We start from the raw sequence: 16,644 nt of genomic DNA on the forward strand, positions 1-16,644 counted from the left end.
CCTTGTGACCATATTGTTACTGCATAGGCTACATGGTGTTGAACATGCTGTGTAGATAAACAAAGACCCGTTTCAAGAAAGGGAGGGTCAACCATGTAAAATGATGATTCTAGGTCAAGTCAGAGAGGCTGAACAATTTCCTTGGGATTTATTGACATGAAAAATAATAAAAAGAGAGATTTGGTGGAGTGGTGGGGAGGAGTCTACTTGTACTGGGATTTAGGGGCGAGAAAAGTGACTTCTTCTCCTTTCAAGAGTGCTATCTTTAGAGGGAGGGTAATACCATAAGTGGCTTTTTTTTTCATTTTGGATGTGAAAAAATACTTAAATGACAAAGGAAACACTCCAATTGATTGTAGAAAATTAAATTGATATTCCATGATTTACCATAAAAACTGAAGTTCTATCATGTTTTGATTTTTTTATTTTTTTAAAAGATTTTATTTATTTATCCATGAGACACACACACACACACACACACACACACACACACAGAGAGAGAGAGAGAGAGAGAGAGAGAGGCAGAGAGAGGCAGAGGGAGAAGCAGGCTCCAAGCAGGGAGCCCGATGTGGAACTTGATCCTGGGACTTCAGGATCATGCCCTGAGCCGAAGGCAACGCTAATGAGGCTAGTGTGGCTCTGAGCCACCCGGGCTGCCCATACCATATGTTTTTAAATGAATAAACCAAGAGCAAAAAAATAAAAAAATAAAAAAATAAATAAACCAAGGGCACCAGGGTGGCTCAGTCACGTAAGCATCTGATTCTTTTTTTTTTTTTACATTAAATGTATAGCTTTTTTCTTTTAATGTTATCATACTTCATTCAAGTGGTTTTAAAAAAAGAATCATGCCAAAGAAAATCATGATTTTTGGTTTAATCCTGAGTTAAGAATATTAAGGATTTGCCCACAATGCATATGGTCTTCTATATACAACAGATGATTTTATATACAATTTCAAATCCAATACATGGGGCAGCCCCGGCGGCGCAGCGGTTTAGCGCCACTTGCAGCCCAGGGTGTGATCCTGGAGACCCTGGATTGAGTCCCACGTCAGGCTCTCTGCATGGACCCTGCTTCTCCCTCTGCCTGTGTCTCTGCCTCTCTCTCTCTGCATCTCTATGAATAAATAAATAAAATCTAAAAAAAATAAAACTTAAAAAAAATAAAATCCAATCCAATACATTATGAATTTATGATTCAGAAGTACCCTTAAATATTTTTAAGCAGTAGAAACACACATGATAGTTACAAGTGGAAATAATACCCGCAAAGTGTTCTATATTATTATCCCAGAGACACACCATAGAGGTCTCAGGTTATTAAGAAAACACCAAAAAATGTATTTTAAGAGTATGTTTTTGGGAGTGGGAAAGAATAACAGTTTTCCCTTTGGTTTTTTTTTTTTTTTTTTTTTTTTTCCCTTTGGTTTAAAATACTCAACAGCCTAGGGGATCCCTGGGTGGCTCAGCGGTTTGGAGCCTGCCTTTGGCCCAGGGCCCGATCCTGGGTTCCCGGCGTGGAGCCTACTTGTCCCTCTGACTGTGTCTCTGCCTCTCTCTCTCTCTCTCTCTCTCTCATGAATAAATAAATAAATAAATCTTGAAAAAATAAAATAAAATACTCAACAGCCTAAAGTCATGAACCTGAGAAGGTAGCAGTCTCTGGAGGAGTTAGAATTACAGAGAAATCCAGCGTGGAAGCACACCTGTGCTTTCTACTCTACCCCCACCCCCCACCCCCACCCCTCTGCCAGCATAGGCTCAGGTTCCCACTTTATTATTTTTTTTAAGCTAAATGTTAATTTAATTTTTTTTGTTGGAGTTCAATTTGCCAACATATAGCATAACACCCAGTGCTCATCCCGCCAAGTGCCCCCCTCAATGCTCATCACCCACTTTAAAAGAAGTTAAGGTCACTTCAATTTCAGAAGGGTAAACGTTTGGTAGTATGAATCACTTTTTCTTCTTATTAAGCAGAATGAATGGTAATTTCTGAAATGCTCTTACAATTTACAACTTAAGAGCCCCTGCATCTCAACCCAGGAAGCCACAGAGCCCGATGGAGGTTGCAGGGTAACACCTGCAATGCACAAGCTTGTGTCCCTGTAAGAAGGAAGCATGGAGGGTGTGAGCAGCCTGCAGTCTGGTCATCAGTGTCACCACAAGCTGATTGTAGTTCTCTTTGTACCATTAATAGTAATCACAGCTGTGTCCTTTTTACTGCTATTGAAAGGTCATTGGAGGCTTTTCATTAACACCTTATTCCTCCGAACACATTTGAGGCACAGCATATTGTCCCCCTGCTGTGGGGTAGAAAGTTACAAGCGGAGAGCAAGAAGAGGGCACCTACTCTCCCCCGCTTTTCAGGCACCCAGGCTTGTCCTGCATGAAATTGCAGGTGAACCCAACCTTGGGTGTCTGCAGACATACTTCTCCCATGGACCATGCACCACTTGACACCTTGGGCCTCCTGTGGCCATGCCACTGTCTTCATCTTCCCAGCCCTGGCTGCAATTCTATACCAGGGGGCAAACACCAATGGCATCTGGGGCTGAAGTTGTCACAACAACAGTATTGACCCCCTCCAGGAGAGCATCAGACCGCTCAGGGGGGCAGCTACTTCAGGAGGGTAGGTTCCACCAGAAGGTATCTTTGTTCCAGGACTTTCCAGAGACATTTCCCCCTTGTCCATTATCAATTTTCTTTGTGTCTGTGTGAGAATCTTGGTCTCCTCTGTGGTGACAAGAATGTTCTTCTTTTGACCTGGGTAAGCATATTCGCAGATTCGCTTATATACATCTAATTTCTGGCCTTTGGTGTTCAGCTTGAATTCTTGGCACCAGGTCCGCAGGATGTCTCGGTGAAGCAAGTTGGCTGGTGGTAGTTTAGAAGGTAATGGAGGAATTGGGATTTTCTTCCGAATTCTTACTCTTGTACTCTTGCCTTGGGCCATCTTTCTGAACAGGAAGCCTCATCTTCTTTCATAGATCTTTTCTGTTTGGTCCCACTTGCTGAGGTTCCTGGTAACTTTGGTTCACCAGAAGCCTGCTGTTTCTCTTTAGCTTCTTCTGATAAAGGTTGGGATTGGCCAGCCAGATAGTCTTGCCCTGACTTCATGGATGGAGTTCTTTTTGCCTTTTGCCTTCTCCATATCCAAAGAGAAGTCAAGGCTGACAAAAAGAAAAGTCTTACCTAAGCATCTGGTTCTTGATCTCAGCTCAGGTCTTGATCTCAGGGTCATGAGTGCAAGCCCTGCATTGGGCATGGAACCTACTTAAAATTCTTTTAAATGAATAAATCATTTATTTTATAAACTATTTACTCTTAATTGTAAGTGAAATGTCTAATTTTTTAATTGGTTAAGTAAACTAAAAGTGGAGTGGTGAAGTCAAAGTTGGATGTGTTACTAACACAACTTTAGTAAGTAAAAGCAATTTCCTGTCTATAAGTATAGATAATTTTCTACCACATATAAATCACTTAACAAGCATTTGTAATCTCAGTGGTATAATCTAACAGCCATTGGAACCATAACTACAAGACTTCAAATATTATATAGGGAATTTCTTCATTCCTTTTAGTAAATAGTCTTAGCAAAAACTCTGCTATGGCAAGATTCGAAAAACCTATGACTGTGAATTAATATTTTTAGGCTATGAATGGAACACATTTCTTAATAAGTTTAGAAATTCTTTGAGACAAAATGTATCAAAACATTAATTGGACAGGCTCTCTCATACCACAACTTATTATATTCAGTTACAGAAAAGTATTTGCATTTTTTCAAATTTTGAATCAATTGCTCTCTGATACTCTTTAGACTGTGGACAATTATTCAGTGGCTTAGTTGCAACTTTGATGTTAAAAATATCCTTTTTAGTCTTTTCCTGATAATTTCCTAACAAAATTTTGATAATTGAAAAAATATGCTTTATCATCCATTTAAAAATCTTTCTCTTGTGTGTAAGATTTCGAGCCATACATGTAGCTGACCAAAGTTACAGGATCAGATCTGGGGGGAAAAAAGGCTTTAAAACTTCTGTTGGCTATATACCCATTTCATAGCAGTTTATTCACATATTCAAAAGATGGAAGTAATCCAAGTATCCCTGGACAGATGAATGGATAAGCAAAATATGGTGTATACATACAAGGAATAATATTCAGCATAAAAAGGGAAGGAGGGATCCTTGGGTGGCGCAGCGGTTTGGCGCCTGCCTTTGGCCCAGGGCGTGATCCTGGAGACCCGGGATCGAATCCCACAACGGGCTCCCAGTGCATGGAGCCTGCTTCTCCCTCTGCCTGTGTCTCTGCCCCTCTCTCTCTCTCTCTCTCTCTGTGACTATCATAAATAAAAATAAATAAAAAAAATTTAAAAAATTAAAAAAAAAAAGGGAAGGAAATTCTTTTTTTAAAAAAGATTTTATTTATTTGTTCATGAGAGACACAGAAAGAGAAGCAGAGACTTAGGCAGAGGCGGAAGCAGGATTCCTGTAGGGAGCCCAATGTGGGACTCCAACCCAGGACCCCGGGATCACAACCTGAGTGGAAGGCAAAGGCTCAACCACTGAGCCACCTAGGGAAAGAAATTCTGACATATACTACAACATGAATGAACGTCTAAGATAGTGTGCTAAGTGAAACAGGGTACTCTTGAAAGGACAGATATTGTATCATTCCATTTGCAGGAAGTTCCTAGGGTAGGAAATTCACAGAGACAAAGAGGGGAGGGTTGGAGCCAGCCGTGAGGAAGGGGGTGGGGAGTCTGTGCTTCCTGGGGACAGAGGTTCAGTTTGGGAATTGAGAAAGTTCTGGAGATGGATGATGTGGGTGGATGCACTACAATGTGAATGTACTTAATGCCAGTAAGCTGTGTGCTAAAAATGGTTAAAATGATAACTTTAATGTTATATTATTACATATATATTATATTTTATCACAATACCAACAAAACAAGTTAAAAAAAGAACTTCTGCTAGACATTGGTCACCTGATTTCAGGTGACAAAATTAATAATTTTTTAAAAAGATTTATTTATTTATTTATTTTAGAGAGAGAGAGAGCACACACGAGTGAGAAAAGGGGCAGAGGAATCTTCAGGCAGACTCCCCACTGAGCAGGGAACCCAATGGGGCCTGGATCTCACAACCCTGAGATCATGACCTGAGCCAAAACCAAGAGTCCAATGCTTAACTGAGTTACCCAGGTGCCCCAAGTTAACCAATTTTTGACCACTGACAGGAAAATTATCAGATTCATTAATTATTTGTTAAAAATATCTGTTAATTTTGTCCACTTCATTGTTTCTGAAAAATTTTTACAAAAAAACCTGTTTCATTTTGCTCTGTTGCAGCTCATTGTAATTGCCCTCCACAATGACATATCTTGTGTCTGTTTCTTTACATTGTGGTCACAGTTATTGCTTCCTGCATCGCTGCTCAGTTCTGCATCACTAGTTTGCCTTCATTTGGAATTCAAAAATGTGTCCATACTTATTTAGAAAACAAATTGTTCTGGAATTGAACTAGAAAAAGAACTGTTCTGTAATTGAAACTAGAAAAAAAATTTCTGTAATTGAAATAAATATTTCAATTTAACTGTCAATCCAATGTATATAGTATCACTATAACGTGTGCTTAATTCATATAAAGATATTATGATAATGTTCCACTGGTGCATTAAAAAAATTATTCAAACTGAATGAATCTGTTGTACTAACTAGATGACCTGCAAGGTACACACACTACAATGTACCCAACTATGAAAGTGAAATGTAATTTCAACAACAAAATAATGTTTTGTGTATAAATACTGGATTTTTTAAGTTGTGATAAAAATACCTAAATTTTGCTATTTTAACCTTTTTTTTAAAGATTGTATTTATTTATTCATGAGAGACAGAGAGAGAGAGAGAGAGACAGGTAGGAGACACAAGCAGAGGGAGAAGCAGGCTCCATGCAGGGAGCCCGAGGTGGGACTCTATCCCGGGTCTCCAGGATCATGCCCTGGGCTGAAGGTGGCGATAAACTGCTGAGCCACCTGGGCTGCCCTATTTTAACCATTTTTAAGTGTGCAGTTCTTGGGCATTAAGAACATTCACGACATTCACAATTGTTGTACAACCATCGCCACCATCAACCACGTTAAACCCCAGTCCAATTAAATCTGAGTCCCTAGTGGTGGGATCCAGGTATGAGGATTTTTCAAATATATATATATATATATATATATATATATATATATATATATATATATATATTGGAGTTTGATTTGCCAACATATAGCATGTCACCCAGTGCTAATCCTGTCAGTGCCCCCCTCAGTGCCCATCACCCAGTCACCCCAACCCCATCCACTACCCCTTGTTCAGTTCCCAGAGTTAGGAGTCTCTCATGTGCTGTCACCCTCTCTGATATTTCCCACTCATTGTCTCTCCTTTCCCCTTTATTCCCTTTCACTATTTTTTATATTCCTCAAATGAATGAAACCATATAATGTTTGTCCTTCTCCAATTGACTTACTTCACTCAGCATAATACCCTCCAGTTCCATCCATGTCAAAGCAAATGGTGGGTATTCATCGTTTCTAATGGCTGAGGAATATGATTTTTGAAGTTCACCAAAGACTTCCAATATGAAGCCAAGATTGAGAACCAGTAACATATATTCTCTCACATAACCTCTTTCAACAGATTTGATCAATGCCAAAGTTTTTGGATAATAGCATGAACTGTGAAAAGAGTTGAGACTTATATGTATATTTTAAAAAGAGAGTTGTGCATTTCACCAGGATGCCTGGGTCATAAGTAACAAATTCAGAAGATCCCATAGGTTATGGGATTCAAACTCAAAATAGTTTTGATACATGTAGGACTTCAGAATATTCCTCAAACCCCACTAAAGGTGTTCTCAAAGAAGCAATATTCAGATATGAAATATCAAATATGAATCTCAATATTCAGATATGAAATATCAAGAGAAATGAAAACCATGAAGACTATAAAAATTATATGTCCAGAGACGCATGCTTACCAATCACAAATGTTTAGTTTTGCATAATTTCTTTAAAAATTTTTACTTATTTACTTGAGAGAGATCAGGAGAGAGAGAGAGCAGGAGAGTGTGAGGTGGGGGAGGAGAAGAGGGAGGAGAGAGAGAGAATCTCCAGCAGAGTCCCTGTTGAGCATGGAGCTCAACTCGGGACTTGATCCCACAACCCTGAGATCATGATCTGAGCCAAAATCAAGAGTGGGACACTTAACCAACTGAGCCACCCAGGTACCCCTAGTTTTGCAATAGTTTCTAATCCACGGACCACCCCCCCCCCCAAAAAAAAACCAAAAAACAAAACAAAACAAAAAACCTCAGGTATTGCAATTAGGCTGTTCCGGTGAGGAATCTCCACAGCAGATGATCCTGTTCCTTTTGATGATCCTGTTCCTCTAACAGTAGATAAAAGGTTCAGCACAAGGGTGACCATTATGTACACTATTGATGCCACTGCATCTTTTTGGGGGAAGTTGGAATCATAAAGTATGTAGCCTTTTCACACTGGCTTTTTCCACTTAGTAACATGTTTTAAAGTTCCTCCATGTCTTTTTGTGGCTTGATAACTCATTTCTTTTTAGTGTTGAATAATATTCCATTGTCTATATGTCCCACAGTCTATCCATCCTCACCCATTGAAGAACAGCTTCATTGTTTCCAAGTTTTGGCAACTATTAATAAAGATACCATAAACATTTGTGTGTAGGTTTTTCTGTGCAGGTAAGTTTTCCAGTCCTTAGGATAAATACCAAGGAGTGTAATTGCTGGATCAATGTAAGAATATGTTTAGTTTCATAAGAAACCACCAAACTCTCTTCCAAAGTAGCAGTACAATTTTGCATCCCCACCAGCAATGAATAAGAGTTCTTCTGCTCCACATCCTTGTCAGCATTTGATGTTGTCAGGTAGTCTTAGTGTTCTGGATTTTGATCATTCTAATAGGGATGTAGGGATATCACATTGTCGTTTTAATTTGCTTTTCCTTGATCACCTATCACGTGGAGCATCTTTTCATATGCTTGTATCTTTGATGAGATGTCTGTTCAGGTCTTTGGCCTGTTTTTAAATTAGGTTTTTTTCTTATTGCCGAGTTTTAAGAGTTCTTTGGAGGGGTCTCTAGTTGGTTGAATCAGCTGAGCAACCCACTCTTGATTTCAGCTCAGGTCATGTTCTCAGGGTCATGAAATCAAGCCCTGTGTGGAGTCCCACATTGGGCTCCACGCTCAGCTGGGAGTCGGCTTGATTTTCTCTCCTTCTGCCCCTCCCCCTGCTTGTGTGCTCTCTCTCTCTCTAAAATAAATAAATAAATCTTTTAAAAAAAGGAAATGTCAGATGCAGAAGGACACATAAAGACAAATACCATACGACGTCACTTATACCTGAAAATGAACACACAAGCAAACAACAAAAACAAAAAACCCAAGATTATTAAGTACAAAGAACAAACAGGTAGTTGCCAGAGGGGTGGTGGCTGGGAGGGGGGGGATGTGTGAAACAGATGAGGGATTATGAGGCTCAAACTTCCAGTTATAAAATAAGTAAGTCCCAGAGGTGAAAAGTATGGCATAGGGAATATCGTCAATAATATTATAATAATGTTCTAAGGCAATAGATGGTCACTACACTTATCATGGTGAGCACTGAGTAACATGGAATTTTGAATGACTATGTTGTATATTTGAAATGAATAGTAATGTTGTATATTAATACTTCAATTAAAAATAAGAAAGAAAGAAAGAAAGAATAAGAAAGAAAAAGGAAAGAAAGAATAAGAAAGAAAGAAAGAAAGAAAGAAAGAAAGAAAGAAAGAAAGAAAGAAAAACAAAATACATAGGAGCTTATCATGAAGGAAGGAAAGGGGAAAAGAAAGAAACAAGAGAAGAGAAGAGAAGAGAAGAGAAGAGAAGAGAAGAGAAGAGAAGGAAAGAAAAAAGAAATTGCATAGATCAGGAGCCACTTGCAGGCACTTATTATGATGAGCATAGGGTGTTATATGGAATTGTTGAATCACTATATTGTATATCTGAAACCAATATTGCACTGTATGTTAACTGGAATTTAAAATTTTGAAAAAAAATCAGCAGTCCTCATTCCTAGTTGACCATTATTTTACCTGTGGATATTTTAAAATATACTGCCACTAGCTTCAGTTTAGAATCAGTTTATTTATTTTTTTTTAAAGATTTTATTTATTTACTCATGAGAGACACAGAGAAAGAGAGGCAGAGACACAGGGAGAGGGAGAAGTAGGCTCCCTGCAAGGATCTGATGTAGGACTCAATCCTGGATCCCTGGATCACGTTGAGCTGAAGGTAGAGGCTCAACCACTGAGCCACTCAGGCATCCCTAGAACCAGTTTAATCAAAATTTCTATGTACAAAGTTCTTGATGGTCCTAACATCCAGAGTTAAGAAACCCTGCCTTAGAATATTGCTCGGTGCTTTTTTTAAAAAAAGGATTTTATTTATTTACTTCAGAGAGAGAGAGAGAGAGAGAGCGAGCATGAATGAGAAGAGGGGCAGGGGAGAGAATCACAAGCAGATTCCCCACTGAGTGCAAAGCCAGGACGCAAGGTTTGATCTCAGGACTGTGAGATCACAACCTGAGCCAAAATCCAGAGTCGGACGCTTAACTGAGCCACCTAGATGCCCCTCTGCATGTTCATTTTTACTATTAATTGCCTGCATGTATTGCCCCATTACAAAAATCAGTTGCTATCAACTGTATCTTGTTATTATTAAAGAATGCAATCAAAATTATCCTTGAAATCGGGGCAGCCCTGGTTGCTCAGCAGTTTAGCGCCGCCTTCAGCCCAGGGCCTGATCCTGGAGACCTGGGATCGAGTCCCACGTCGGGCTCCCTGCATGGAGCCTGCTTCTCCCTCTGCCTGTGTTTCTGCCTCTCTCTCTCTCTCTCTCTCTCATGAATAAATAAATAAAATCCTTTAAAAAAATTATCCTTGAAATATATTTAGGAATAATGATTCTGTTGCTTAAGAGGAGATGTTTGAACTAAGGATTTAATTCAAACCACCTGGAAATTTTTCAAGTGAATGTTTTAATTAAAATATGATAAACAGAGAGGGTAAACAAATCAGATGTATATACAGCTTTATGCAATGTTATGAAGTGGACATACTTGTGTAACTGCCAACCAGAACAGCTATAACATTACCAGCACCCCAGAAATAGCATACAGTACTCCCCAAAGATCATTGCTATTCTGACTTCCAACACCAGAGCTTTGATTTGTCCATTTGGGGCCTTTACATAAATGAGATCATACTGGAAAAAACATTTAAAAGAATGATTCCATAATACTTCCACAGGAAATTTTCCATATCTCAGAATCCAAATTGGGCCATAAAATGCATTTTAAGAGGCATCTCTGGGAATCTTGGAGAACCTTTCTCTGGACACTGAGCAAGAATTAACCAAAAATGTTTCTTGGGATGCCTGGATGGCCCAGCGGTTGGGCATCTGCTTTCAGCCCAGGGCATGATCCTGGAGTCCCAGGATTGAGTCCACATCGGGCTTCTGCATGGAGCCTTCTTCTCCCTCTGCCTGTGTCTCTGCCTCTCTCTCTCTCTCTCTCTCTCTGTCTCTCATGAATAAATAAATAAAATCTTTAAAAAAAGATGTTTCTTGATCCTTAGATTTATTTAAAAAAAAAAAACTGGAGATGGAATAAGATGTTCCCTAAGGGAAGCTGTGTACCCTGGAGGCTACACCCAAGAGGAGAGGAATATTTTAGGAAGAAAAAGTCCCAGGGACGCCTGGGTGGCTCAGTGGTTGAGTGTCTGCCTTTGGCTCAGGGCATGATCCCGGGGTCCTGGAATCAAGTCCTGCATTGGGCTCCCTCCCAGGAGCCTGCTTCTCCCTCTGCCTGTGTCTCTGTCTCTCTCTGTGTGTCTCTCATGAATAAATAAATAAAATTGTTTAAAAAAAAAAAGGAAGAAAAAGTCCCAGTGGAGACTGAGAGGTGGGACTGGAGGACGTGCGTATATGTGTATGCGAGGAGGGGGTCACACAGATCCTACATGTGGCTCCATCTTTGCTCCCAGTGGGTAGACAGGGCAGAAAAGATCACCTCCCTGACCCTTGAGAGGGGGTGGGGAATCTCCAGAAGCAGACAATCAAAACAGCAATTTATTTAATGAGAAGTGAGGGAATTCAGCCCTGAATAATCCTCTTGTGCCCTTCAGTTCAGGCTTGCCTCTCCCACGTCTCGGAAGGAAATGCCCTTGGGCTATGCCAGGTGTCATTCGGGCCCTGGGCCCCCATGCTTAGATATCTGTCCCTGCTTCTCCGTCCTTATTTGTCTTCCATTGGGAGAAGCTAATATTATAGAGCTCAAACCTTCAGCAATTCCACTGTGATGCCCTAGCATTGCTCAGAAACTGGTGTGCAGAGAGGTAAGAGGGGGACCAAAGATTTACTTGCATGCTTTCCTGGCACGTAGGTAGGGATGCAAAGGGAGGAAAAGCCCACCCAAATCACAAAGAAGTCCCCGGCTCTGGACAGGGTTCTCCACGCCCCACTGCACCTTCCGTTCTTACCTCATCTCTAGCTCTGCTCTTCTTTCCCTGCCTCTTAGTTCTGGGTCTCCCCCCTCAGAATTCTCTTTTCACTCACTTGAACATTCCTCCCTTTTATTTTCTAGAGGGAACTTTCCACATGAACAGAGCATCTTCCTTATGCTTAATACTGAGCTAGGTACTGCATACAAGGAGGTAACTACAATGTGTTGCTCCCCTGGAAGGAGGAAAGCCTCAGGAGCAAACATGTACATGCACTGTGACAGCTTGCCCCATGTGTGGTCCAGTTTCTACAAGGTTCCGAGGTGCAGAGGGAGAGTGGTCAGCACTGCTTGGGGGGTGTCAGTGACAATTTCAAGACAGAGTGTGGAGGGAGGGATAGAACTTTTCCAAGTGAACAGGGAGAAAGAGGACTCCAGGGGAAGGTAAATGCAAAGATCCAGAGCTACAAAACTGCACGGATGTACCCAGAATTATAAGAAATGTCAAGTATCTGATGTCAAAACATTGTTTTCCAATAGATAAAAATGTGACTCTCATACAAATATGTAGCAAGCATATGTCAAAAACCTCTTTCTTAATGAGGAAGTCAGGAGAGTAAACCTAGTTTGCAGAGCATTTGAGTAACAGGGATTTATACTGACAGGAAAGGAATAATGAAATTAGTTTTCCAAGTTAGATGCAAAAATACAGGAAAATAAAACTGTAGCTTTTAGGGCGCCTGGTGGTTCAGTTGGTTAAGCATCTGCCTTCTGCTCAGGTCATGATCTTGGGGTACTGAGAGCATGCCCTGTGTTGGGTTCCCTACTTAGCAGGGAGTCTGCTTCTTCCTCTCTCTCTACCCTTCCCCCCAACTTGTGTGCAATGTGCTGCTCTCTATTTTTTAAAAATTTAAAACCTGTAGTTTGGGGGGGTTATCTTCTCTAGCAGAGAGAGATTCACTGTCCCACAGGCAATAAACAATAAACTTTGGGATGATCTTCTTAGCTGAACAGAAACAAATTCATCTCTACTGGACAAAAGTCACTTGTAGTTTATTAATCTCCTATGTGTTAGCACTGATGTCACAGAGTCTAGATCTCAGGCAAACCAAAGAACATTCCCCCAGAAAATGGGAGATTGAGTTGGCCTCTTTGGCAATACTTCAATGTAATGTTCCAAAGAAATGCAGCCATTACTTTTGAGTAACTTAAAAATTTTGGGTAACTTCCTCCTTAATACAGAGGATGAATCAGAAGACAGGAGGGATTGGTGGAATGGGTAATGAGGCCAGAGCAAGGAGACAGGGGCCAAATCATGGAGGGCAGTGGAGTTTGGACCTTTTCCCTAGCGGGATACTGAGCCACTAAGTGACTTTTAAAAGATGTGAACAATGATGAGATGGGAGCCATTCTGACTTCCTCTGCATAATGGGCTATGAGGGTGCCACGTAGGTGTAGCCCAGATGAGAAGCTATGAGGACCTGAATTAAAGCCTCATTGGTGAGTTTAGGTGTCCAGTGAAAGTTTATGTTGCCATTTTGCTACCTAAGACAGTCAGATTCTCCCTAAATACCAATCTTCATGTATAAGTCCTGTAGCACTGCCATCCTCACCCATTCCTGAATCCCCATGTCCTACTGCATGGAGGGTCTCAGATGCTCCCACTGGCAAAGTTCCTCTCATTTGTTTTCCTATGATCCATGGAATCCTGAAGCAATCAAATTTGCATTTGTCATCTAGGGGGATTATACTCATTTCATATCTGAAAAATTTGCCCTAAATCAGATCTTTCATTCTGTATCACACACACACACACACACACACACACACACACACACAACCTCACCACCACCACCACCACCACCACCAACAACAACAACAACCCATACTCAGAGACAAAGCAAGGATCTCCAACACTTTGCTGGATTTCTATCTGCCTCCCATCAGAGGCCTGCAGGCAGTGGACATTACTCCCTATTCACAATCAGACTCCTTAATGCTGCAGCCAGGTAGAGAGTTTTTTAGTTCTGTAGGCTGCGGCTACCTTTTAGTTGGAATCACCAGATAGGGGATCCCTGGGTGGCGCAGCGGTTTGGTGCCTGCCTCTGGCCCAGGGTGGGATCGAGTCCCACGTCGGGCTCCCTGCATGGAGCCTGCTTCTCTCTCTGCCTGTGTCTCTGCCTCTCTCTCTCTATGTCTGTCATGAATAAATAAATAAAATCTTTAAAAAAAAAAAAGAAATCACCAGATAAAATCTATACGCTTCTGTGATGGTAAATATTTGGTCAAATCTGATTGTGTGTGTGTGTGTGTGTGTGTGTGTGTGTGTGTGTGAGACAGTGTTTCTGGGTGAGATTGCCATTTGGTTCCCTAGATTGAGGGAAGCAGATTGCCCTCTCTGATGTGGGTGGGCCTCATGAGATCCATTGAAGGTCTGAATAGAACAAAAAGGCTGAGTAAGAGATGATTACTCCTGCCTGACTGCCTCCAGGCTGGCTTTCCCCCTGCTTCCAGGCTGGAATGGAAACATCAGCTCTTGCCGGAACTCAAGCCTGCCAGGCTTCAGACCGGAACCACGCCCATCAGCTCTCGTTCTCAGGCCTTCGGACTCCAACTGTATAAACAGGTTGCAGATCTGTTAGTTAGTTCTGTGTTTCTGGGGAATCCTGACTTATTTTACAGCTTCTTCCCCTTGGTTCACCTCTAAACACATAGTTTACTGTTTAACAGACTCCATTTATCATGAAGGCTTTTCAATCTTAAAAAAATCTTTAAAAAAATCTTTGCACAGCATCCTTCTCTGAGCCAAACTTCAGACAGAGAATGTTCTTTTCCCAGATACTGGTAAGGTACCAGACAGACACTGGTAAACAGCATGAGAGAAAAAATATCACTAAATCCTGTAAATCCCAATGATCTCTCTCTTCTCTGTTTCTCTGGACTTGAAGAGACCACAGCCACAAGGCAGAATGGAGATGCTCATGAGGCTGGTGGTCCTCTGAAAGGAACCATGAGTTGGGGGTGATGCAGAGGATACTGCTCCATTGTGTGTGACATGAATTTTCTTTTTTTTTTTTCTAAAGATTTTATTTATTTATTCATGAGAGACACAGAGAGAGAGAGGCAGAGACACAGGCAGAGGGAGAAACAGGCTCCATACAGGGAGCCCGACGCGGGACTCGATCTCGGGTCTCCAGGATCACACCCTGGGCAGAAGGCGGCGCTAAACCGCTGAGCCACCTTGTCTGCCCCTGAATTTTCTTAAGATTTTATTTTTAAGCAATCTCCATGTCCAACGTGGAGCTTGAACTCATAACCCCAGGATCAATAGTCCCATGCTCTACTGACTATGCCAGCTGGGTGCCCTGGGACATTCATTTTAAAGAGGTGATCCTGGTTGTAGTGGTAGAAGCAGGAAAAGGAGGGTGTTACTGAAGAGATTTTGGTCAGCTAAAGAAATCATGACTCTTAGGTAAGACATAAGTCCTCATGATTTTGAAATGTATGGCACACTCTTATTTTGTTATTGTTTTAACATTATTCTTGCCTCTTTCCAGGCAATCTCCATAAGGCCTATGGAAGCAGGGAACCAAACAGCTGTTTTAAAATTCATCCTTCTGGGGCTTTCAGAAGATGTGGACTTGCAGCCCCTCCTCTTTGGGCTGTTCCTCTACATGTACCTAGTCTGTGTTATAGGGAACCTGCTCATCATCCTGGCCATCAGCTTGCACTCCAACCTCCACACCCCTATGTACTTCTTCCTCTCCAATCTGTCCCTCAGTGACATCGGTTTCACCTCCACCACCGTCCTCACGATGTTAGTGAACATCCAGACACGGACCAACACCATCACGTATGAAGGCTGCCTTACCCAGATGTATTTTTTCATGATTTTTGCTGGACTAGATAATTTGCTACTGACAGTGATGGCCTATGATCGGTTTGTGGCCATCTGTCACCCCCTGCACTACACAGTCATTATGAACCCTCGCCTTTGTGTCCTCCTGCTTCTGCTTTCTTGGTTAATCTGCCTTACGTATTCTTTGTTGCAAAGTTTGATGGTTTTGAGGGTGTCCTTCTGCAAAGAGACAGAAATCCCCCACTTCTTCTGTGAACTTACTCAGATCCTCAAGCTTGCCTGCTCTGACACCCTCATCAATGACATCCTGCTGTATTTTGTAAGTGGCCTGCTGGGTGTTATTCCCCTGACTGGGATCCTTTTTTCTTATTCGAAAATTATCTCCTGCATAATGGGCATTTCCTCGGTTGCAGGGAAGTATAAAGCCTTTTCCACCTGTGGGTCTCACCTCTTGGTTGTCTCCTTGTTCTATGGTGTAGGCCTTGGGGTCTACCTCACTTCTGGAACAACCCATCCCTCCAGAAAGGGCTCAATAGCCTCGGTGATGTATACGGTGGTCACCCCCATGCTGAATCCCTTCATCTATAGTCTGAGGAACAGGGACATGAAAGGGGCTCTGAGGAGACTTTTCAGGAGTGGAGCTTACTCTCCGTGAGATAACCAAAGTTAAGGACAGACAATAGAGATCCAAAGTGCTGATAACTGGTGTTTCTGAATATGTAATCTTAAGACAGAACATAAATGTTATTTATGATTTACTGAAAGAAAAACATTACTGAACCAAAGGCAGACTTGAAGCACATCAAAAGTCTCCAACAAAAAGAATGGTCAACCAATAACTAAAATTCTTGTGAAAATACACTATTTCAAGGACACAGACTTTTGTAACCATCAAGGGAAAAGGCAAGTCATTGAGTGCACTGGGGAGAAGAGAGGCAGGAGTGACAAGTGTTTCATGCTACTGACTCATCTTTACCCTTCTTGGTTATGTTCTAGCTTCTAGCGCCATCAATGCTGGACCATGGTTTCCCTGGTCTCAGTGTAGAAACCATTACCTATCTGGATAGTCTCATACTGACCTCCGTCACCTCATAAAATTTTACTTATTGAATCTTGCTTTGGTGGTGGCCATTAACCTATACTTAGGATGTTAATAAGAAACTTCTTTAGGAAACTCATTGTAATGTCTATTTTAAGTGACAGAAAATCCTGGTCTTTG

General features: G+C 41.4%; 1 protein-coding gene and 1 pseudogene across 1 annotated transcript; one reads left to right on the plus strand and one right to left on the minus strand.

Annotated features, from left to right (window-relative positions):
- Positions 1-2,236: 2,236 nt before the first annotated feature.
- Positions 2,237-3,119, minus strand: LOC140611466 (developmental pluripotency-associated protein 4 pseudogene; annotated as a pseudogene).
- Positions 3,120-15,141: 12,022 nt separating this feature from the next.
- On the plus strand, positions 15,142-16,080 carry LOC140611467 (olfactory receptor 7D4-like). The gene has a single exon (XM_072788214.1). It carries the CDS (start codon positions 15,142-15,144, stop codon positions 16,078-16,080), a length of 939 nt encoding a protein of 312 aa, XP_072644315.1.
- The last annotated feature ends 564 nt before the right edge of the window (positions 16,081-16,644 follow it).

The sequence above is a fragment of the Canis lupus genome, chromosome 19 (assembly GCF_048164855.1).
Source record: "Canis lupus baileyi chromosome 19, mCanLup2.hap1, whole genome shotgun sequence".
Classification (NCBI taxonomy): Eukaryota; Metazoa; Chordata; class Mammalia; order Carnivora; family Canidae; genus Canis; species Canis lupus.